Source organism: Rhinoderma darwinii, chromosome 5 (genome assembly GCF_050947455.1).
Source record: "Rhinoderma darwinii isolate aRhiDar2 chromosome 5, aRhiDar2.hap1, whole genome shotgun sequence".
Lineage (NCBI taxonomy): Eukaryota > Metazoa > Chordata > Amphibia > Anura > Rhinodermatidae > Rhinoderma > Rhinoderma darwinii.
In genome coordinates, this window is record NC_134691.1 from 235,583,649 (window position 1) to 235,609,658 (window position 26,010).

Sequence of the window (26,010 nt, forward strand, 5' to 3'; positions counted from 1 at the left end):
ATACACGTTGGATTTTAATGCGACGTGTGAATTGAGCCTTAGGTACAGGCAACATTTAGCACATTTTCATCTGCTTAAAAGGTTCCCTTTACTGGCTTTATTTTATCAGTGCATATGTTAGTATTTAGCCTATACACACTGAAGCAGATTTACTCTTCAAAATGTGGCAGAATTCCGACGTATATGCGGTGCGCCACATTTATTAATTGTTTTAGACACTTTTTTTGGCACGTGCGGCAAGGGGTTGTTGCTTAGAAAGAAAGGGGCATGGTCTAGCAGAATGGGGCATTGCTTCGAATACGACATTGTGTGCCAAAATTTTGGTGCAAAAACCATCAAAAATTAAGCCAAACAAGGGGTGGTATAAAGGAGAGAAAGTGTCTAGTGTGTCATATTTATCACACATGTAACACTCTTAGACAAGGTAGTCATAAAATGCACCAAATTTCTCAGTTTATGGTGTCTAAAACTTACAGTATTAGTAAATCTGCCCCACTGAGAGAACGAAATATTACACACATGTTCAACTCTGGTGAACCTCGTCTTATATGTCGAAGAAATGCTTTCGCGCGCTTATGACAGTAGTAAATGCATTACAATGTGTACTGCATTGTATAGTATTATGACAGGTAACAACAAATATATCGTTACTAGAAGTGCTAGATACAAGTACTTACATTAAAGGGGTTTTCCCATCTGAGACATTTATGACATATCCACAGGAATCCCCCTAAACCCCGTTCTACCTTTTTCTGCTCCCTCTGCCTACCTGGCCACTTCCTGTCTATATGGTCAGGAGTTATGAAAACCACGTAGCTCGCTGAGTTACGTTCTTTCCGTAACTCCCGTAGTAGGGAATGGCAGTTACGGAATCTGCATGGCATGCGAGTTACGCTGTTTCCGTAACTACCATTCAGTTCTATGGGACTTACGGAAACGGCGTAGCTTAGCGTGCTACGCGGTTTCCTAAGTCATGGTCAGAATTCACCTGCTTCTGCCGCAACACAGAGCGTCAGAAAAGGGTTTAGGGGGGCCCGTTCTAGAGATACAGTAGGTGCCGATCCCTCATCATTTATGACATATCCTGTGGATATCCTCAGGAAAAGCGTGGTTGAACAGCAGCACACGTCTCCCAAATTTTAATCAATATGTTCTTTTATTGGTCAAACATCCAGTAAAAAATGGCAACGTTTCGACACGTGACAAATGGAGGGTCTTTCTCCTGTCTCGGGATTTGTGCTGCTTCGAATATTTTATTTTTTGGATTATATCTTGTGGATATGTCATAAATGTCTCTCATGGAAAAACCCCTTTAATCTTTAAACATAATGCTCTATTGGTTAATACCTGTAATGCCACTTTCACACGGCAGTATTTTGGTCAGTATTTTGCTTCGGTATTTGGAAGCCAAAACTAGAAGTTTAATGGAAAGATTTACACCACTTTCGTGTTTTATTCCCACTCCAGTTTTTGGCTCAAAAATACTAATGCAACATACTGATTAGAATACTGCCGTGGGAAAGAAACCTAAGGGCACATTCAGACGTGGCAGAATTGCTGTTGGCTTCCGCTGCGGACAGTCCGCAGTGGAATTCTGCAGCGGGCGTTTTTTACATTTGGTTTCTATACATTTTTAACTAACTTAATTCATTTGTTGCGGAAAATAACTGTGCAGAATTTAGGCTGCGGTGCGGGATTTTCAATCCGCAGCATGCACATTTTGTTGCGGAGAAGCAGCAGAATTTCACTGCAGATTTCAGCCTTTGCAATGCAAAAACTAAAATCTGCGGCAAGTCCGTTGTGAATTACCTGTCGAATATGCAAATGTTGCTGCAGATTCGTTGCGTAATTGCCACGAATCTGCACCAACATTTACAGCGGAAAAATTCTGCCACATCTGAATGTGCCCTTAGGCCTCCCACACACGAGCGTGTTTGGTCCGTGATATGCGGTCCGTATGTCGACCGCATTTCCCGGACCGAACACACTGCAGGGAGCCGGACCCCTAGCATCATAGTTATCTATGACGCTAGGTGTCACTGCCTCTCTGCAGGATAACTGTCCCGTACTGTAATCATGATTTCAGTACGAGACAGTTGTCCCGCAGCGAAGCAGTGACACCGAACGTCATAAACTATGATGCTAGGAGCCCGGCTCCCTGTAGTGTGTTCACGCTTGTGTTTGGTAGGCCTTAGGGCATGACCACACGTGGCGGATTTCCTCCGCAACTGTCCGCATCAATGCCGCACAGAATCTGCGTTGCAGATTCTGCTGCGGATCTGCACAAAATGTGCAGTAAATTGATGCGGACTAGCTGCTGCGGACTGCGGGAAAAGTGCTTCCCTTCTCTCTATCAGTGCAGGATAGAGAGAAGGGACAGCACTTTCTCTTGTGAAAGTCAAAGAAATTCATACTTACCGCCCGTTGTCTTGGTGACGCGCCCTCCTTCGGCATCCAGCCCGACCTCCCTGGATGACGCGGCAGTCCATATGACCGCTGCAGCCTGTTATTAGCCTGTGATTGGCTGCAGCCGTCACTTAGACTGAAACGTCATCCTGGGAGGACGGACTGGAGACAGAAGCAGGGAGTTCTCGGTAAGTATGAACTTCTATTTTTTTACAGGTTGCTGTATATTGGGATCGGTAGTCACTGTCCCGGGTGCAGAAACAGTGACTGCCGATCGCTTAACTCTTTCAGCACCCTGGACAGTGACTATTTACTGACGTCTCCTAGCAACGCTCCCGTCATTACGGGAGCCCCATTGACTTCCTCAGTCTGGCTGTAGACCTAGAAATACATAGGTCCAGCCAGAATGAAGAAATGTCAAGTTAAAAAAGCAAGACGGATCCGCAGCACACATAACATGTGCATGACAGCTGCGGACTTCATTGCGGAAATTAGAATCTCCATTGAAGTCAATGGAGAAATTCCGCCATGAGTCCGCCACTGCTCCGCAACAGACAGAGCATGCTGCGGACACCAAATTCCGCTCCGCAGCCTATGCTCCGCAGCGGAATTTTACGCCTCGTCTAAACGAACACTGCTAAATTAAAGTGTAAGTCAATGGACAAACGGCTCCGCTGCGGATTAACGCTGCGGAGTGTCCGCAGCGGAATTTAAGTGAAATTCCGCCACGTGTGAACCCAGCCTTAGAGTGGATTCCAAAGTGTCATAAGTTCACACCACTGATTTGACTGCAGTGAATCCCCAGCAAAATTTCACATATTTTAGATGTGGATTCCGTTGCATTGCATTCTTTAATTACAAAGCGCTAAAATAATGATTATAATACAGGTTTCTTTTTAACCACGTTGCCTAATATGTGAGTCATTTTGCCAAGATGTAATTGTCTTAGCGTTTTCTGTTGTCTTTCTCTGTAAATATTCATCTGAAAGAAGAAAAATAAAATGGCTAATTTAATGTTATATTGTTGCTTCAACATTTTCTTCCAGGTTACTCACTGGCACAGCCCATATTTTTTTGCCTATTTTCCCGCTGGGAGTTCATACCCAGCAATGCTTGCTGATATGTTGTGCGGGGCCATAGGATGTATTGGCTTTTCTTGGGTAAGTTTTCTGACTGCTTTTCTTGATAAAAATATGTTTTGAAGCCATAGCTATTAAACAGTATATGTCAGAGGGTTTGTGATATCAGATGGTATTCAACTAGGTAGTTATATTCTTATTGTTTCCATTGTAATCTTTACTAGAGAAATGATTATTTCTACTATTTTCTCGGTTATTATCTATTTATGTCAAGGCTTCAAGTCCAGCATGCACAGAGCTAGAAACAGTAATGTTGGACTGGTTGGGGAAGATGATTGGTTTGCCCGAGCAGTTCTTAGCTGGGAGTAAAGGTGAAGGTGGAGGAGTAATTCAGGTAAGAAACCACATTCTTAACAATATGGACCTCAAAAGGTGATCGTTCACATTAAAATTCATTAAAAAGAGAACCTTGACACATTGCCCTACAAGATATGCACTTCTGCTGGGAACAATGCTTTTTTTATTGGCTCAATAATTGTGTTTTCTCTTTCTTTATTACACTGGAGAATGAATTTATGAAGTAAGTAAACCTGATGGACATGTGTCTTTTTTCAACCGTACTAACTATGTAACTATGTAACCCTTCCTGACACACATCACAGCAATATATGACATAATGTATATGTACAAAAAATTATTTTCAAGCTGCCTGGATGTCAAACGAATGTTTACATGGTGTAAGATGATGCGCCACTACTGCAGTAGTGGAACGGTTAAAAAAACATGCAGAAACTGTTAAGTGATGTCCCGGTAAAGGTGTAATTGTTCTAAAAATGGCATTCAGTATTAACTCCTTATTTAACAATATTTAGAAGTGCCGGCCGAAAAGCATAAGGCTACATTCACACGAGCGTATCCGATTCATGCGTGTAAAAAACATGCGTGAATCTGGTCCGTGTGTGTTGCGTTTTGCATCAGTGTGCTTTGCGAGCGGCATGCGTTTTTCATGCACTCGCAAAGCACATCCTTTTTTTAAAAAAAAAATTCAAATGAATTGATGCGCAAATCATGCACCGCACATGAATGTGCATAAGTGTGCGGTGCATGGTTTTCACGCACTCATTGACTTCAATGGGTGCATAGGTGCGTGAAGACACACCAATATAGGACCTGCAGTGCGTTTCACGGAGCAGACTCTAGCTGCGTGAAAACTCACGCATGTGTGAACGGTCTCTCTGAAATCAATGGGTCCGTGTGCTGTGAGTGATTTCCATGCGAAGCACACGGACGTTATTCACGCTCGTGTGAATGGGCCCTAAAACGGATTTTAAAAATGCCAGTTACAACCTTAGTGTGTATCGTATTGTGCTTCATGTGAGTGCCATATTGGAAAGTACAGCACAAGCTACAAAGATTCTTTAGACTTGTGTACCGATAGTGTATCTTTATAATTGTGCCCTAGGATTTGCTTTTGTTCCTAACTGCCTTAAATCTACTCTGCCTCCTTGAACAGTTGTTCAGGATTAGGGAAACATTGCTGTTTTCGTCCAACAACATCGCCACAGCTGTCAACAGGTTGTATTTGGTATTGCAGCTCAGCCCCATTAACTTCAAAGGAGCGGAGCTGCATTACCAGATACAATGCATGGACAGGTGCGGTGCTATTCCTGAAAGAAAGCAACCATGTTTTTAAAATTCAATACAACCCCTTTAGGCTGTGTTCACACTGAGTTTTTTGCAGGAGGAAAACTCCTCCTGCAAAAACTGCTCCAGACGGTTTTTGCACAGTGGTTTGACAAAAACTCGTCAAAACACTCGTCGAGGCGTTTTTTTCCTCTTTCTGACTAATTGAAATGGGGTTTTGGAGGCGGAAACCGCCTCAAGATGGGTCATGATGCTTCTTTTTACCGCGACACGTTTTTTTTACTCGCGGTAAAAAGACTCGTCCAACTCCCATTGAAATCAATGGGAGGCATTTTCTGGCGGTTTTTGACGAGTTTTGCGGCGCGATTTCCGCGTCAAAAAACTTGTAAAAAAACTCTGTGTGAACAGGGCCTTAATGTGCTGCCTGATTGATGGCAGCCACTCTATACGGTAATGCACATGGTCATATTACAGATCCATCGGATAAGTAAATCAAACTGGCCTTTTTTTCTCACACATTCTTTGAGATTCCGCTAAAAACACCAAAAACGGCATGCACCAAAGAATTCCATGGAGGTATTTTCTGTCAGAAGCATTAGGGCATGACCAGACGTGGCGTATTTCTGTTGGGAATCTGCCTAAAATGGGCATTAAATTGATGCGGACTAGCCGTTGCGTATTGAGGTGAAAGTACTTCCCTTCTCTCTATCAGTGCAGGATAGAGATAAGGGACAGCCCTTTCCCTAGTAAAAGTAAAAGAAATTCATAATTACCGGGCCATTGTCTTGGTGACGCGTCCCTCTTTCAACATCCAGCCCGACCTCCCTGGATGACGCGGCAGTCCATGTGACCGTTGCAGCCTGTGATTGGCTGCAGCCGTCACTTGGACTGAAACGTCATCCCGGGAGGAAAAAGCAGGGAGTTCTCGGTAAGTAGGAACTTCTATTTTATTTACAGGTTGCTGTATATTGTGATCGGTAGTCACTGTCCAGGGTGCTGAAACAGTTACTGTCGATCGTTTAACTCTTTCAGCACCCTGGACAGTGACTATCTCCTGACGTCGCCTAGCAACGCTCCCGTAATTACGGGTGCCCCATTGACTTCTATGGGCCTGCCTGTGCCGTAATAACGGCCCGTGATTACGGGCGTTTTTACGTTAGTGTGCATGGGGCCTCAGTCTGGCCATTGACCTAGAAATACGTAGGTCCAGCCAGAATGAAGAAATGTCATGTTCGTAAAACAAATACGCAACGCAACACACATAACATCTGCAGACTTCATTGCAGAATTTTGACTCTCCATTGAAGTCAATGGAGAAATTCCGCAATGAGTCCGCAACAAGTGCGCTACACGTCCGCAACAACCAGTGTATGCTGCGGACACCAAATTCCGCACCACAGCCTATGGTCCGCAGCAGAGTTTTCCGCAACGTGTAAACAAACCTCACTAAAAAGCTGTGGAAAGCAATGGAGAAACGTGTACGCTGCGGATTTCCGCAGCGGAATTCCAGAGCAATTACGCCACGTCTGGTCATGCCCTTACTGTGGAGGTACCATACTGTGGCATACATAATTGACCTGCTAATATTCCATATGCAACATGGACGTGCAAAGAGTCATACAGTGGAAACAGCAATGGGCACCAAACTAAGATCATCATTGGAATATATCTGGATCTATATATATATATATATATATATATATATATATATATTTTTTTTTTTTTAAAAAACACTTCCCATTGGTAAAATTATTCGTTTTGTATAGTTAATATATTAATTAGCACTTCGTTTCATAGGAAAACCCATGAAGGGTCCAGGTCACATAACGTATTTTGATGCAGTTTCTTGTTGTTTTTTCAACAACTCCATTTAGATGTTCGGAACTGATTTTCAGTCATAGAAATGTGAGCAATGAGTCTGCCATGTGTAAACATACCCTAAAGAGAAGAAACGTATAACTGAATGCTTTATACATATTTTGAATCATACCCTTGTTTTAGTAATCAATTCTCTAAAAGAAAGAAATGTCCACTTGGCAGATGAAGTTTAATGTAGATAAATGTAAAGTTATGCATCTGGGTACCAACAACCTACATGCATCATATGTCCTAGGGGGAGCTACACTGGCGGATTCACTAATTGAGAAGGATCTGGGTGTACTTGTAAATCATAAACTCAATAACAGCATGCAGTGTCAATCAGCTGCTTCAAAGGCCAGCAGGATATTGTCGTGTATTAAAAGAGGCATGGACTCGCGGGACAGGGATGTAATATTACCACTTTACAAAGCATTAGTGAGGCCTCATCTAGAATATGCAGTTCAGTTCTGGGCTCCAGTTCATAGAAAGGATGCCCTGGAGTTGGAAAAAATACAAAGAAGAGCAACGAAGCTAATTAGGGGCATGGAGAATTTAAGTTATGAGGAAAGATTGAAAGAATTAAACCTATTTAGCCTTGAAAAAAGACGACTAAGGGGGGACATGATTAACTTATATAAATATATTAATGGCACATACAAAAAATATGGTGAAATCCTGTTCCTTGTAAAACCCCCTCAAAAAACAAGGGGGCACTCCCTCCGTCTGGAGAAAAAAAGGTTCAAGCTGCAGAGGCGACAAGGCTTCTTTACAGTGAGAACTGTGAATCTATGGAATAGCCTACCGCAGGAGCTGGTCACAGCAGGGACAGTAGATGGCTTTAAAAAAGGGTTAGATAATTTCCTAGAACAAAAAAATATTAGCTCCTATGTGTAGAAATTTTTCCTTCCCTTTTCCCTTCCCTTGGTTGAACTTGATGGACATGTGTCTTTTTTCAGACGTACTAACTATGTAACTATGTAACTATGTAACTATGTATTTGAAATTGCAAGGTGTGAACTGGGTGTAAACCTTTCATCTATAACATTGCCGGACTGGTCAGACTTGAAGTGGAGGGAGTCTAAGGGTATGTTCACACGCAGTGTTTTCAGACTTAATTTGGGCATTTTCCGCCTCGAATTACGCCTGAAAAAATGCCCCTAATACGCCTACAAACATCTGCCAATTACTTTCAATGGGAATTACGATGTTCTGTTCCCACGAGCCTTTATTTTAATCTTCGCTGTCAAAATACGGCGCGTAAAATGACTGCGTCAAAAGAAGTGCAGGACACTTGGGACGTTTTCGGAGGCAGCGTTTTTCATTGACTCCATTGAAAAAGAGCTCCAAAAACGGACGTAAAAAACGCAGCGAAAAACCTGAGTTGCTACAAAAACATCTGAAAATCAGGAGCTGTTTTCGCCTGTAAACCGCTCTGTATTTTCAGACATTTTTGCTCACTTCGTGTGAACATACCCTAATTCTAAGGCTGGGTTCACACGACCTATTTTCAGACGTAATGGAGGCGTTTTACGCCTCGAATTGCGTCTGAAAAAATGGCTCCAATACTTCGGCAAACAGCTGCCCATTGCTTTCAATGGGCTTTACAATGTACTGTGCCGACGACCTGTCAGTTTACACGTCGCTGTCAAAAAACGGTGAGTAAAATGACAGCCTCGTCAAAGGAAGTGCAGGACACTTCTTGGGACGTAATTGGAGCCGTTTTTCATTGGCTCCAATGAAGAACAGCTCCAAATTACGTCCATAAAAGACGCCCCGTAAAAACGCGAGTACATGCAATTACGTCTGAAATTCTGCCGCAATTATGTTTTGTCCAAGAACATCATGTCACCACCATAGTCATGTGACATCATTATGTACATTTTGTAAACCGTAGGGACCAGGAACACTGGGCAGTAGTGGCCCAGGAATTGAGCGGTATTGATAAGGTAAGAATATTACAAAAAATTTTATTTTAACATTTTAAGCCCTTAAAGAGGGTTTATATAACTCAGAAAACTTCTTTGGGCTGGATTCACACATAGCGGTTTGCTGCATTTTTCGTGGCATTTTTTAGAAGCCTGCTTCTCACAGAAAATTTCTTTAAATTTAAGCTGCATCAAAAAAGCGTTAAGATTAACATGTGTCTTTCAAGGTGCTTTTAGTGCCGTTTTTGAAGACCTATAGATAAGCCTATTGGAAAACAACGTCGGACAAAAGCGCCACATTCAGAGCATGCTGCATTTAAAAAAAAAATGCCACGGACCGCAAAATTGTCAAAACGCTGCAAACCAAAACGCAGTTGTATGTAGTGCATTATAAATTGGACTATAGAATTTAATGCAACATCAAGCTGTGGTAAAAAAAAAATAATCAAAAACACAAAAAAAATAAATGCTGTGTGTGAATCCAGCCTAAGGCTGGGTTCACACGAGCACATTAACGTCCGTAATGGACGGATGTATTTCGGCCGGAAGTCCCGGACCGAACTCAGTGCAGGGAGCCGGGCTCCTAGCATCATAGTTATGTACGATGCTAGGAGTCCCTGCCTCTCCGTGGAACTACTGTCCCGTACTGAAAACATGATTACAGTACGGGACAGTTGTCCTGCAGAGAGGCAGGGACTCCTAGCGTCGTACATAACTATGATGCTAGGAGCCCGGCTCCCTGCACTGAGTTCGGTCCGGGACTTCCGGCCAAAATACGTCCGTCCATTATGGACGTTAATGTGCTCGTGTGAATCCAGCCTAATGGCGTTCATGCAGTTTTAAGTGTGACCAGATGTTACATTAGAGTATGAACGAAAGGTATAGAAAAAAACAAACTGATGCATCTCCTTTCTTTTGTATCCACTCTATGTTTGGCTAAAGAACCTGAGCCAAAAACGGCCAAAAAATACATCAAAACTGTGTGTGTGTGATCCAGGGGCATAACTAAAAAAGACTGGGCCCCATAGCTAACTTTTGACTGGGCCCCCTCTGCCCGCCATAAACGCATGTTACATTTTAATAACGCTTATATTTTTAGAATCATTTTCTGGTGCAGTTTAAAATGCCAGAAATTGTCTGTGTGTGAAGGAGGCTTTACAGTGTTTCGCTAAAAAAAAGCTGCATCAAAACTGTGCATGTGATCCTGGCCTAAATGAGACATTGCTTGAAGGGGTTATCCGGGAAAAAAAATTGCTTTGCATTCATATTTTTATGTAAAAAGAAGTCACTTACTAATGTACTTTAATTAAAAATTCGGTACTAAATGGTGCCATTCAAACCCGGTGAATTGTTCCCGGAAGTCCTGGAGCTTTTCTAATATTGATGACGTGCCGACACGGCCCCACGTGACTGAGAGCTTTCTTCCTGTGCTGTTTGCGTCGGCTTGTTATCAATGGCATGACCGCAAGGGGCTGTCACATTGCCTATTGCTGGAGTCCCCGAGCAGAGCATCAGCGAGCGCTTTGCTCGGGATTACAGCACTGCTCCCGACATTTGGTCAGTGACTTCAGGGGTTTCCTATAGCCGGAGTTAATGAGCAGGACTCCAGCACTGCTGCCAACGTCACTGTCGCTATCCATATATGGACAGTAACTTCGGCAGCTGTACTGGAGTCCCTGAGCAGAGCATCAGCTGATGCTCTGCCTGGGCACTCCCGTACTGCTGCCGACATGCTTTCCGTTTTCGACTCTCATTCATCTCTTCCTCTGACAGTAGAGAGCTAAATGGAGCTTAACCCATTAATGACCGCCAATATGCCTTTTCACGGCGGCCACTAACGGGCTTTATTCTGATGCATATGCCTTTTCACGGCGCTGCATGAGAATAAATAAATAATCCAACTGCTTTCATCTACCAGAGGTATCTAAGGGCTGGGGCATCCCTGTTTGAACGGGTGAGATCGATATCGGTATTGATCTCACCCGTTTAACCCCTCAGATGTGGTGCTCAATAGCGAGCGCCACATCGGAGTGGTTTTGGAGAGAGGAAGGGAGCTCCCTCTCTCCCACCGACACCCGACAATAAGATCACCGAGTGTCTGTGTCTTCTATGGCAGCCGGGGGCCTAATAAAGGCCCCCAGGTCTGCCTGTATTGAATGCCTGCTAGGTCATGCCAGAGGCTTGGCCTAGAAGATGCCTGTCCATACTTTTGTTTTGCAGTGTATTACAAAAGCAATCGGAGGATCTCATATTAACCGGTTAAGGACTAGGCTGTTTTACAGCTAAATGACCAGAGCAAATTTCACAATTTTGCTATGCGCTTCTTTCGATGATTATAACTCTGCAGGTGAATAAAGTTCATGTTTGAATTTTAGACTCTTTTTAAAGGACAGATAGGGCTTTGTTTTAGTGGCATTTGTCAGTATATATCATTTTTTTTTTTTTCTCTAAAGTGGGCAAAATTGGAAAAAAATGCAAGAATTTAACAATTGCGTCGGTTTATGCTAGCATTTTTCACACACGGTATGAACCACGGCCAAAATTAATCTCCTTTCACATTCTTCCACTTCTCCCGTGCATGGGGATACCAAATATGTGAGCCTTATTCACTGTGCGGGCATGTGCCAGGGCTTGGCATAAAAGGAGGCTTTTTGGCCTTTTCGGTCCAGGAATTTTGCATTTGATTTTATAGCCGTATACTGTTTTCTGGGGGGCCTAATGCTGCTGAAACATTAGAAACACCCCATAAATGACTTCATTCACACAAGTAGACCCCACAAGGTTTCCTTCAAGGGGTTTATCATATTTTTAGCAAGTCCAGTTTTCTTCTGAAAGTTTCTTGAATAAGATGGAACAAAATAAAATCAGCACTTTTTTAGCAAATGCGTCAGTTTAGGCTAGTATTTTTCACACACGGTATAGACCACGGACAAAATTCATCTCCTTTCACGTTCTTCCACTTCTCCCGTGCATGGGGATACCAAATATGTGTGCCTTATTCACTGTGCGGGCATGTGCCAGGGCTTGGCATAAAAGGAGGCTTTTTGGCCTTTTCGGTCCAGGAATTTTGCATTTGATTTTAGAGCCGCATACTGTTTTCTGGGGGGCCTAATGCTGCTGAAACATTAGAAACACCCCATAAATGACTTCATTCACACAAGTAGACCCCACAAGGTTTCCTTCAAGGGGTTTATCATATTTTTAGCAAGTCCAGTTTTCTTCTGAAAGTTTCTTGAATAAGATGGAACAAAATAAAATCAGCACTTTTTTAGCAAATGCGTCACTTTGGGCTAGTATTTTTCACACACGGTATAGACCACGGCCAAAATTCATCTCCTTTCACGTTCTTCCACTTCTCCCGTGCATGGGGATACCAAATATGTGTGCCTTATTCGCTGTGCGGGCATGTGCCAGGGCTTGGCATAAAAGGAGGCTTTTTGGCCTTTTCGGTCCAGGAATTTTGCATTTGATTTTAGAGCCGCATACTGTTTTCTGGGGGGCCTAATGCTGCTGAAACATTAGAAACACCCCATAAATGACTTCATTCACACAAGTAGACCCCACAAGGTTTCCTTCAAGGGGTTTATCATATTTTTAGCAAGTCCAGTTTTCTTCTGAAAGTTTCTTGAATAAGATGGATCAAAATAAAATCAGCACTTTTTTAGCAAATGCGTCAGTTTAGGCTAGTATTTTTCACACACGGTATAGACCACGGCCAAAATTCATCTCCTTTCACGTTCTTCCACTTCTCCCGTGCATGGGGATACCAAATATGTGTGCCTTATTCGCTGTGCGGGCATGTGCCAGGGCTTGGCATAAAAGGAGGCTTTTTTGGCCTTTTCGGTCCAGGAATTTTGCATTTGATTTTATAGCCGCATACTGTTTTCTGGGGGGCCTAATGCTGCTGAAACATTAGAAACACCCCATAAATGACTTCATTCACACAAGTAGACCCCACAAGGTTTCCTTCAAGGGGTTTATCATATTTTTAGCAAGTCCAGTTTTCTTCTGAAAGTTTCTTGAATAAGATGGAACAAAATAAAATCAGCACTTTTTTAGCAAATGCGTCAGTTTAGGCTAGTATTTTTCACACACGGTATAGACCACGGCCAAAATTCATCTCCTTTCACGTTCTTCCACTTCTCCCGTGCATGGGGATACCAAATATGTGTGCCTTATTCGCTGTGCGGGCATGTGCCAGGGCTTGGCATAAAAGGAGGCTTTTTGGCCTTTTCGGTCCAGGAATTTTGCATTTGATTTTAGAGCCGCATACTGTTTTCTGGGGGGCCTAATGCTGCTGAAACATTAGAAACACCCCATAAATGACTTCATTCACACAAGTAGACCCCACAAGGTTTCCTTCAAGGGGTTTATCATATTTTTAGCAAGTCCAGTTTTCTTCTGAAAGTTTCTTGAATAAGATGGATCAAAATAAAATCAGCACTTTTTTAGCAAATGCGTCAGTTTAGGCTAGTATTTTTCACACACGGTATAGACCACGGCCAAAATTCATCTCCTTTCACGTTCTTCCACTTCTCCCGTGCATGGGGATACCAAATATGTGTGCCTTATTCGCTGTTCGGGCATGTGCCAGGGCTTGGCATAAAAGGAGGCTTTTTTGGCCTTTTCGGTCCAGGAATTTTGCATTTGATTTTATAGCCGCATACTGTTTTCTGGGGGGCCTAATGCTGCTGAAACATTAGAAACACCCCATAAATGACTTCATTCACACAAGTAGACCCCACAAGGTTTCCTTCAAGGGGTTTATCATATTTTTAGCAAGTCCAGTTTTCTTCTGAAAGTTTCTTGAATAAGATGGAACAAAATAAAATCAGCACTTTTTTAGCAAATGCGTCAGTTTAGGCTAGTATTTTTCACACACGGTATAGACCACGGCCAAAATTCATCTCCTTTCACGTTCTTCCACTTCTCCCGTGCATGGGGATACCAAATATGTGTGCCTTATTCGCTGTGCGGGCATGTGCCAGGGCTTGGCATAAAAGGAGGCTTTTTGGCCTTTTTGGTCCAGGAATTTTGCATTTGATTTTAGAGCCGCATACTGTTTTCTGGGGGGCCTAATGCTGCTGAAAGATTAGAATCACCCCATAAATGACTTCATTCACACAAGTAGACCCCACAAGGTTTCCTTCAAGGGGTTTATCATATTTTTAGACAGTCCAGTTTTCTTCTGAAAGTTTCTTGAATAAGATGGAACAAAATAAAATTACCTTTTTTTTTAACAAATGCGTCAGTTTATGCTAGCTTTTTCACACACAAAATGGACCACGGACAAAATTCATCGCATTTCACATTCTTCCACTTCTCCCGTGCATGGGGATACCAAATATGTGTGCTTTATTCACGGGCATGTGCCAGGGCTTGGCATAAAAGGAGGCTTTTTGGCCTTTTCGGTCCAGGAATTCTGCACTTGATTTTATAGCCGCATACTGTTTTCTGGGGGGCGTAATGCTGCTGAAACATTAGAAACACCCCATAAATGACTTCATTCACACAAGTAGACCCCACAAGGTTTCCTTCAAGGGGTTTATCATATTTTTAGACAGTCCAGTTTTCTTCTGAAAGTTTCTTGAATAAGATGGATCAAAATAAAATTAGCAATTTTTTAGCAAATGCGTCAGTTTATACCAGCATTTTTCACACACAGCATAGACCACGGTCAAAATTAATCTCCGTTCACATTCTGCCACTTCTCCCGTGCACGGGGATACCAAATATGTGGCCTTATTTATCACATAGAGATGTAGGAGGGCGGAGGATAGAAGAAGATTATTTCACAAATCGCTTTTTTTCAAAGCTGGTTTTACAAAACTCAACAGAGTTTCTATAACACTTCCAAAATATCTGCTCTTGAAGCAGAAATCCCAAAATATTCATCTAGGGGTATAATGGGAATTTATTTTTTGGGGTTTTCTAAAATAAGAAATTTCAGGTTAATGCAAATGGAGCTCTCCAGCAGATGAACTTTAGAAAACATCAAACAAGACATCCACCCCCCACCCATTCCCTCCCTCACCCTTGGAGTAAAATCAGGGGAAAAATAAAAACGTAATGTAGGGCAAATATATTTTCAACAAATTAACTAAAATCTAATAATTCAGAACAGTGTGGTATTTTTTAAAACATGGCTCAATGCACAGGCCTGGTTGCGAGGGACATGAGGGACAGAAATATCGGGAATCTTTGCGGTGCCCGTCTTTTCTGCAGACGCGGCACTTTTTCTGGGGGTTGCTTCTGGTTGCTGTTGGGGGAATCCGACTGATGAAGTGTCTTTCAGTCAGTCGCGTGACATCCTCAGACTGGGGGCATTCTCGGGTGTCCTGAACATCAAAAATGAGGCCTTCAATAATTTTTTCCTGGAAATCCAGGTATGTGTCTCTGCCTCTGTTTTTTTATAGAGCACAAATGAGTTGTGGATGGCCACCTGTAACAAATAAATGGCCACCTTTTTGTACCAGGTTTTAGTTTTGCGTTTTACTAAATAGGGCTGTAAAACCTGGTCGCTTAAATCCACCCCCCCCATGTACTTGTTATATTCGGACACGCTCACTGGTTTGTGCTTGTCCGATGTTGCCCCTCTTTCCCTCACTGCCACTGTTCCTGCGGTATGAATCGTGCTTAGCACATACACATCTTTGCGATCCCTGAACTTGACCGCCAGCAATTCCTCAGATGCATAAGCACAGGAGTCCCCCTTTACCATGCGCTTCCCCACTAATTGCTGTGGAAAACCAATTCGGTTTTTGCGCATGGTACCACATGCCCCAGTCCTTGCAGCATGCAAATGCCTAAACAGGGGCACACTCGAATAAAAATTATCACAGTACAGGTGGTACCCCTTGTGAAGCAGAGGCTGCATTATCTCCCACACAATCTAACTGCTGGTGGAAAGATCAGGGGGGCATCCAGGAACATTTATTGTGCGGTCCCGCCCTTCATAAATCCTGAAGGCGGTGGTATATCCTGACCCGCTTTCACACAATTTGTAGAGCTTAATGCCATATCTTGCCCTTTTGGAAGGTAGATATTGGCGAAAGCTAAGTCTGCCATGAAAGTTGAGGAGGGATTCGTCCACACTTACATTCTGCTCAGGGGTGTAGAGTTGCAGAAATAAATTATTCAGGGAATTTATTAGCGGTCTTATTTTGAACAACCGATCCCGGTTTGCATCGGTACTTGGGGGGGCCTGTGCGTTGTCATTGAAGTTTGAGGAACCTCATTATTGTCTCATAACGAGACCTGGGCATTACTGCAGAATATACTGGGGTGGCTTGGGCGGGTCTTGTTGACCAGTAAGACCTAATGGAGGGCTTTTTGACAATACCCATATTTAGGGTGAGCCCCAAAAAAATTTTTAATTCCTGCAAATTGGTGGGCGTCCAATCTCTGGCATGGGTGGATGAAGGTTTCTGCCTTATATATTGCGTGGCATATAAATTTGTTTCGTGGACAATCTGATTTAGGATGTCGTCCGTTATATATAAATGGAAGTAATCCATTTGGACAAAATTTGTATTGTCCACGGTTATGCCAGGAGTGGCCGTAAATCCGTGGATTCTAGGCCCAAAAGATGGGGCAGGTGCCCATACAAGAGCCTGGACTGGAGGGACCAGGCTGTCCCGTGCTACAGCGCTACTTGGCCCTGCGCTTTCATGTTCTGCAGTTTCGACTGCATCAGGGACAACGTCCCCTGAAGATGAACCTGACGTGACGCTGTTATCGTCACTACCTAAAACAGGTTCCATCTCGGACGCCATCTCTGATGCGGTCTCCGACTCAGACCACAGCATGGCGTATGCCTCCTCGGCGCTAAACAACTTCCTCGCCATAACGTAACTAACACTAACACTAACTAAACAAATTTTTTTTTTTTTTTTTTTTATAAAACACACAAACTAACTGCTATATATATCTACACTACCGCTAACAAAAAAATAAACCGCTATTGCTATATATATTAAATATATGTGGATATATATAGAATTATATACTCCCTACCTGCCTATTCTAATAGAATAAAAGAAAGAAAGGTAGATAGATAGAAAAAAAGATAGATGGATAGATAGATTGTATAGATAGAAATCTATCTATACAGAGAATGTTTTAGTGTAACTGTATTTTTTTTCACTGTATTCTTCTGGCAGCAATTCTCCCGAGTCTCTTCTTCTCCTCAAACTGAAACAATGTTTGAGGAGAAGAAAAGAGGCAGGAGATTTACTGCCAGAAAAGTCAAAATAAAACAAATGTGGTCGCTGTGATAGGTTTTCACAGCGACCACATGATCAGGGACCATCAGATTGGTCCCTGATACTCTGCCCAGTGCCCAGAGCTGTTGGTAACAGCGTGGGCACAGGGCTGTGTGCACGCGATCGCGTGCACACTGTTTTATAAGCAGGAATGCATGTGATCGCTGTGATTGGTTGTCACAGCGACCACATGTTCAGGGACCATCAGATTGGTCCCTGATACTCTGCCCAGTGCCCAGAGCTGTTGGTAACAGCGAGGGCACAGGGCTGTGTGCACGCGATCGCGTGCACACTGTTTTCTATGCAGAAATGCATGTGATCGCTGTGATTGGTTGTTACAGCGATCACATGTTCAGGGGCCAAAAGATTGACCCCTGACATTCTGCCCAGTGCCCATGGCTGTTAGCAACAGCCAGGGCATAGAGCTGTGTGCACGCGATCGCGCGTGCACAGTCTCTGAAGTGCGGCCGTATATATACTATACGCCGGACTTTAGAGACCCTGACCGCTGGCCGTATATTTACGGCCAGCGGTCGGGAACCTGTTAAAGTCCCCTAGTGGGACTAGTATAAAAGTAAAAAAAAAGTTTAATAAAGTTAATAAAAATAATTGAAAAAAATGAAAAACCCACTTTTTCCCCTTACAAAATTGTTTTATTATTAAAAAATAAATAAAAATAAAGTAAAGTTACTCATATTTGGTATTGCCGCGTCCGTAACGACCACAACTATAAAGCTATTACATTATTTAACCCACACGGTGAACACCGTAAAAAAAAAATAATCCAAAATTGCGGTTTTCTGTGAATCCTGCCTTAAAAAAAAATGTGATCAAAAAGTCGCATCTACTCCAAAATGGTACCAATAAAAACTTTGTCGTCCCGCAAAACGAAAGCCCTCAAACAGCTGCATCGGCGGAACAATAAAGTTATGACTCTTCAAATGGAGACGCAAAAAAAAATAATTTTTTTAAAAAAAAGTAGTAAAACATACAAAATCTATACAAATTTTGTATTATTGCAATTGTAACAACCCACTGAATAAAGTTATTGTGTTATTTATACCACATGGTAAATGGCGTAGATTTAGGACACAAAAAACTGTGGCAAAATGTCGGGTTTTTTCTATCCCCCCCCCCAAAAAATAATTAATAAAAGTTAATCAATAAATTATATGTACCCCAAAATGGTGCTACTAAAAAATACAACTTGTCCTCCAAAAAAGCAAGCTCTTATGCAGCTATGTCGACGCAAAAATAAAAAAGTTATAGCTCTTGGAATGCGACGATGAAAAAACGTTAAAAATAGCTTGGTCATTAAGGTTTAAAATTGGCTGATCATTAAAGGGTTAAGGGTAGTGCCTTAGTCCTTGACAACCGCCAAATATAAATAAAGCAATACCCTTAAAGGAAGGGTGTCGCAAAAAAAATAATGTTTATATAATTTTGCTTTTAGTGTTTTATTTTAAAAAAAATAAATTATTTGTGTGTTTGTGTTTTACTTTTTTTATTTTCTAACTTTTTCTTCTCCATGGGGGTTGCCATTTTTTTTTTTTCATTTCTGTATGTGTCGATTAACGACACACACAGAGATGGAATACGGCACATACATCCCCATAGAGAATGCGAATGGGAGCCGTTCACATTCACTATGGTGTATGCCGTCTGTGTGGGAATGGCACATGCGCCACTCCCACACAGTCCAAATGGAAGGTCTTCGGCCGAGCGACATCCGGCGCCATTTTCTTGTGGACCGGAAGCCGCGGCCGGACATTAAGATTACTACTTCCGGTCGCGGCTTCCGGACATGTGTTCTGAATCAAGCACTAGGAGCAGAGGGAGCGGACGGACCGGAGGGAGCGGCGGCGGCAGGAGCAGGTAAGTTATGTCTGTGTTTGTTCGTGTTTTACTGTGTGATTACCACTGTATGCAAGCCTACTACACTGTGTATTCGCTCAAAAAATGGCGACACACAGTGTAGGAGGTTTGTACATTCAATCCCCTCCTTTCTCCTGGCACTAGCCAGGATAAAGGAGGGGGGATTGTTTGAGGACGCTAGAGTGAGTGTGTCTTCTCAAATTTTGCAGCATAAAGCAATGTGGTTGCTTTACCACATGCCAATGCTGCAATTTTGGGAATTGCTTCCTCTAGTGACCAGCACAGGGAAATGTTATAAATTAGAATCTAATTTATAATATTTCCTGACTCGTGAAAAAATTTAAAAAATTAGAACAATGTTTAATCATTTATATACTAACAGTTTAACTAAAAAAAATAAAAATACATTTCTAGCGACACATTCCCTTTAACTAGCCCTGACCATATAAGCTACAGTGGCATCACCACGGGTATACTATAACTCCACTCCGTACCACGCTTCCCAGGGTCCTCCCCATAGAAAAGCCCTAAGCCACTGCCTTCATAACTTTTCAAAATGAAAAACCAATATATTGTGTCTAAGACAGCAATATATAATCATAATATACAATTGCCAAAGTCCCGCCACAGCATGAAAACTTGACTCCTCAAGCTTTCATACACTGCCAAACCTGAAAACTCTGCTCCAGGCCCTCCTTCAACCCAAAATTAAAAACATGCTCTTAAAGGGCCAGCGCGCACTTGGAACCGGCCGGGAGAAGTAGAAGTGAGCGCTGGCGTCTCCTGAGGAGGAGATGGGGACCTACACTCACAGTTCCATGGCTATGGGCGTCAGGAGGTGAGTGAACCTGACGGCCCGCCGCCATGGGAATGACCGTATCCCCCCCTCTTACGCCCCCTTCTCTTGGAGCCAGAATAAGACAGAATCTTCTTTAGGAGGGTAGGGGCATTGAGGTTCTCTTCTGGCTCCCAGGACCCCTCTTCAGGACCAAACCCCTCCCAATCCACCAAATAAAAGGTTCTTCCACCCACTCTCTTGCTGTCCAGGATCTCCTTAACCTCAAAAGTCTCTGATAAACTGCTGGGAGCCACTGCAGGAGTGGAAGTCTTGGAGTAGCGGTTCAAGATCACTGGCTTCAGCAGGGAGACATGGAAGGAGTTGGGGATCTTGAAGGTAGGAGGCAGCTGAAGATTGGAGGAAACAGGGTTGATTTGTTGCAAAATCTCGAAGGGTCCAAGGATCCTGGGAGCAAACTTGTACGATGGCACCCTCAGCCGGATATTCCTAGAGGACAGCCAGACCTTAGTACCTGGAAGGAACTGGGGAGGCTCTTGTCGTCTTGTGTCTGCCTTTCTCTTCATGCGGTCGACCGCCAGCAGAATAGAAGATCGTGTCTCCTGCCAGATCTGTAGAAAGTCCACGAATGCAGAGTCAGCTGCAGGCATCTGGGACGTAGTAGAAACAGGAAGAGGTATACGAGGGTGTTGGCCATAGACAATGTAGAGTAGACTCTTAGCGGTGGACTCACTAGTATGGTTGTTGTAGGAGAACTCAGCCCAGGGAAGCAGCTGCACCCAGTCATCATGCTGTCTGGAGATAAAGTGTCATAGATAGTTCTCCATAATCTGGTTTATTCTCTCGACTTGACCATTGGACTGGGGATGGTAGGCAGAGTATAAATCCAACTTCACCCTTAGGAATATGCAGAGGGCTCTCCAGAAATTCGAGGTGAAGTGAAGCCCCCGATCCGACACAATATGTAGAGGCAAGTCGTGCAGACGGAAGATGTGTTGGATGAAGATATTGGCCAGTCGGCAAGCAGACGGTAGGCCTGTCAGTGGAACGAAATGAGCTATTTTGGAGAATTGGTCCACCACCACCCAGACTGTACTGCAACCAGCAGAGAGAGGCGGCAGGTCTGTGGCATAGCAATATGTTGCCAGGGGGCATCGGGCACAGGCAACGGCTGAAGCAGGCCCGCCGGTTTGGAGTGGGCAACCTTATTTGCTGCGCACACCGTGCAGGAGGAGACAAAGTCAGTGATGTCTTTGGGCAGCGTGGGCCACCAGAACTGACGAGCGATCAGATCTCGGGTCTTACGGACACCCGCGTGACCTTCCAATTTGTAACTGTGAAGCCAAGAGGAGGATTCTTCTTCTGTCTGCCAGACGCACAAAAGTCCTCCCTGGGGGAATGTCTCTAACTTGCAGAGGGTTGACATGAGGGCGTGGCCATTCCAGGACAGACTTTACCTTTTCAGGATCCATCTCGAGACCTTAATTCGAGGTGATGTAGCCCAGGAAGGGTAGAGCATCTTTCTCAAATACGCACTTTTCCAACTTGGCGTACAGGCGATTCTCCCTTAACCGCAGCTGTCATCAAGATAGACCACAACACAAACCTAGAGGAGGTCGCGGAAGATGTCATTAACGAACTCCTGGAAGACCGCGGGAGCATTACACAGGACGAAGGGCATTACTAGATATTGATAGTGTCTGTCACGGGTGTTAATGCAGTCTTCCATTCGTCACCCTGGCGAATCCGGATTTGGTTGTAAGCCCCACGCAGGTCTAGTTTAGAAAAAAATCTTGGCACCACGTATACAATCAAACAGTTCCAAGATTAATGGCAACGGATACCTATTTTTCACCGTCATCTGGTTGAAACCCCGGTAGTCGATGCAAGGACGCAGAGAACGATCCTTTTTCTTGACTAAGAAGAACCCGGCTCCTGCCGGGGAGGAAGACTTCCGCATGAAGCCCCTGTCCAAGTTCTCTTTAACATAGGTGGACATGGACAGAGTCTCTGGCAAGGAGAGAGGATCTACCCTAAGACGGGGAAGGGAAGCACCAGGAACTAGGTTGATAGGACAGTCATCTGCCCGATGTAGGGGCAGCGTCTCCACCTATTTCTTGCTGAAGCTGTCTCAAAATGCAGAATAATGACCAGGCAATCCTGCCAAGGACTGAGGCAGAGGAGGCTGAGCCGAAGGAATCTGTACCAGGCAATGGTTGAGACACTCGGAGCCCCACTGGAGAACCTCTCCAGAATTCCAGTCCAGGACTGGGGCATGTAGTCTGTTCCAAGGCAGACCCAGCAGCACGGGGTTGACGGCTTGGGCAGGACAAAGAACGAGAGGAGCTCAGAGTGGAGGGCTCCCACTTGGAGCCTCAGCAGCTTGGTCACAGCTATAACTGGGTCTAGCAGAGGTAGTCCATTTACAGATGCAACCATCAATGGCCTCTCCAGAGGGGTCGTGGGCAATTGGAGAAGATCCACCAGGTCTCTACAAATGAAATTAGCAGCGGATCAGAGTCCAGATACGCAGAGACCCGATGCGTTTTCTCGCCAGACACTATGGTCACAGGAATGGACAATTCCAGTCCAGGACTGGGGCATGTAGTCTGTTCCAAGGCAGACCCAGCAGGACGGGGTTGACGGCTTGGGCAGGACAAAGAACGAGAGGAGCTCAGAGTGGGGGGCTCCCACTTGAAGCCTCAGCGGCTTGGTCACAGCTATAACTGGGTCTGGCAGAGGTAGTCCATTTACAGATGCAACCATCAATGGCCTCTCCAGAGGGGTAGTGGGCAGTTGGAGAAGATCCACCAGGTCTCTACAAATGAAATTAGCAGCGGATCAGAGTCCAGATATGCAGAGACCCGATGCGTTTTCTCGCCGGACACTATGGTCACGGGAATGGACAATTTAGACGAAAGTCCTTCTTTACCCAAGGTTGTCTCTCGCACCAACCCTAGGATCTGGGGATTTTTGGGACACAGATGCACAAGATGGCCTCCGAGGCCGCAATATAGACAGAGTCCCGAGATGTGTCTGCGTTGTCTCTCCTGGGGAGATAGCTTAAACTGGTCCATCCTCACCAAGTCCTTAGGAGGATCGGCATCTGAGGACAGCAGGGGTTGCTGCAAAGTAGGGACCGGGCTAGGGAGTCCTTTCTCCCAACGAGTTTCTTGGAGCCGTTTTCGGATCCTTAGATCAATCCGGGCAGCCAGAAGGATGAGGTCTTCCAGGGTAGACGGTAGATCTCGGGCAGCAAGCTCGTCCTTAAACTTTGGAGACAGTCCCTGCCAGAATGTAGCCACCAGGGCCTCATTGTTCCACAACCGTTCTCCCACCAGGGTGCGGAGGTGGCTGGCGTACCCACCCACGGAGGTGTCTCCTTGGCGTAGGTTCAGCAAGGAGGCGGGTGCAGACGAGACTCGTCCAGGCTCCTCAAACACCATGCGAAATGTCCGGAGGAACCCCTGGAAGTCACAGGTGTCTGGTCCTTGTCTCTCCAAGATAGGATTCGCCCATGCAAGGGCCCTGCCAGTGAGGCGAGAGATGATGAAAGCGACCCTTGCGCCATCAGACGAGAATGCCATTGCATACAGGCTGAAGTGGATCTGGCACTGGTTCAAAAATCCACGACAGGTCCCTGCGTCTCCATCATAGCGGTCAGGAAGTGGCAAAGAAAATCTGGGATCAACACTGTCAGGAGATGTAGTAGGAGGAACGGCATCTTGCACCTCCTGCCGACGTGCGATAATGTTCAAGGCCTGGAGGAGTTGGTCCTGTCGAGACTGGAGGTCTAGCTTATCCGCTCGCATCTCTTGTGACGTCATCTTGGTCTTGGATAAACCAGCGGTGTCCATGGCCTGAGCGAAATTTTTCCTTCCCTTTTCCCTTCCCTTGGTTGAACTTGATGGACATGTGTCTTTTTTCAGCCGTACTAACTATGTAACTATGTAACTATGTAACTATGTACTGTCCCATTGGGTACATGAACCCACTGGGCCGTACAGCCTTGACGGTATGGCAGCTGGCCAACAGGACACAGGTCACAGTCTATATTTCGTAAAGTGTACCTGAGGCAGCTTGGACAGTAGCAAGACAGGCTTGGCTGGAACTAGGCAGCAGGCATACGTCAGGCATGGTGTAGCAGGACAGGCATGGTATACAGCACAGCACGACTTCAGCTCAGCACGGCACTTGACCAGGATAGCATGGGACACAGGTACAGGAGCGGGGAACACTGGGAACTAGAAAACACTAGGAGACCATTTGATTAGACAAACTTTGGGGGACGACCACAACGCTTAAGCATTGCAGGAAGGGGCTGGACCCTTCTTATAGTCCAGGATGCTCATGGGCTAATTTAGTACTAATTTCAGGTGCGTGCGCTGGCCCTTTAAGAGCGGGCACGAGCGTGCGTGTGCACCCTACGGGACCCGGCCGGGAGAAGCGGAAGTGAGCGCTGGTGTCTCCTAAGGAGGAGATGGGGATAAGCACTCACAGTTCCATGGCTGCGAGCGTCAGGAGGTGAGTGAACCTGACGGCCCGCGGCCATTGGCATGACCGTATGTAAGCACTTCTTACTAATCCATCAACACCCCAACAAATGCAGCCTAACATAAGACCGGAAACGACTGGACTTCTAATGACCTTTCCACTTAACGGATGCAACGTCCAGACCGAAACGAGCAGCTTCAGAAGCAGCTCCAATGCGAAAAGAATGCGAGCTGTAGTCAAGAGGTGAAAGGCCCAATCCCTGAATGCATTTTTTAAAAAGAGCAATAAATTGAAGTCTGGACAAAGCTGAACCATCCGCATGCACCAGCAAAGAGGAAAAAACGTGAGGACGTACTGCCATAAAACTCAGAAAACATCCCACTGGACAGGACACCCCAGCCCTAATATCCAGCCCTACTCCAGCAAATTTCAAATCCTTGCCTTTTTTGTCAGTTTCGGGATGACCGCATAATTCTCAAAACTCCCTCCCTCACGTGGAACTACATCTCTCATCTGAATATGTACCCATCTGGAGGGATTAACTAATTCCCCCACCTGAAACGCAGCATAAAAAGCCCAAAAAAAGCCAGTTTAAATAAAAGCGGTTCATAATCCTAATGGGATACTCCATCAAATTGACAAAAAAGGTCCTCCAACATTGCAAATTATACAGGCCTGCGCTGGTCCTGCCTTACTGACCCCTTTTGAAAACCTTGAAGAGCCCTTGTTATCAAAAAGTGTTTAGTGACATCTGTCCTCCCAATTAGCTTAAACAAAAATGAAAGAACCGCCACTGACTTAATAATAGAGAAAGCCGAAGCCCCACTCTCCATAAGAGACAACAAAAAATAAAACATCCCTTTTAAACAATTTAAAGAACCCCATTGACCATGCCATGAATCCTCATGTTGAAACATCTCACCCGAACCCTGGTATAGGCATCCAACATAGCCGGGGCCAGCAAACTCTTTGCCCACTGTATCAGGCGATCGAAACCACCCCCCAGAGATGCTCGGGCAAGGAACAGGATCCCTCTCCGCCTCTGGAGCCAGCAACCGAAAACGCGCCCACTGTAAGAGAGACAAAGAATCAGCAATGTTATTGGCAATGCCCGGAACATGAACAGCCCTGAAATGTTCCATTCAAACACTGAAGAACCAACCAACGCAACACCGTAATTACAGGAGGAGAATTAGCTGACAATTTATAGCGCTCCCCATCGCCATATTATCACAATAAAAGACCACAGACTGATTAGGCAACAGGTTTCCCCAATTCTCTACCACCACAAGAATTGGAAACCGCTCCAGAAAACACAAGTTCCCCATCAAACCACACTCCTTCCACTACAAAGGCCATGTACCCACACTCCATTGTCCTTTAAAATATGCCCCGTAACTAATTGAGCCCGAGCATCTGTGTGTAACTGCAACGACTCATTCGTTACTCCCATTATAATCAATTAAAAACGTATCCGAAACCCTTAAATCGTCCTTGCGCTCATGCCGAAAGCGGATAAAATGGTGGGGACGCCTAACCCCAGCAGTTGCTTGCGCTAAACGCCTACAAATACTACAGGCAAAATTGAGTTTGCCCAAAAAGGCATTGCTGAAACCACAGGGTGATTTTTGATTTCACCAGAGCCTCCTGCACCAATGTCCGCAAAT

At 44.6% G+C, this 26,010-nt stretch overlaps 1 protein-coding gene across 2 annotated transcripts in view; it reads left to right on the forward strand.

The window, feature by feature from the left end:
* The window catches only part of DDC (dopa decarboxylase), a 245,101-nt gene that overhangs the window by 79,458 nt on the left and 139,633 nt on the right, over positions 1-26,010 (forward strand). For both annotated transcript variants that reach the window (XM_075828537.1, XM_075828538.1), the window contains exons 3-4: positions 3,453-3,566; positions 3,760-3,879. In XM_075828537.1, coding sequence (XP_075684652.1) covers positions 3,453-3,566; positions 3,760-3,879 — 234 coding nt within the window. The remainder of the gene's footprint in view (positions 1-3,452; positions 3,567-3,759; positions 3,880-26,010) is intronic.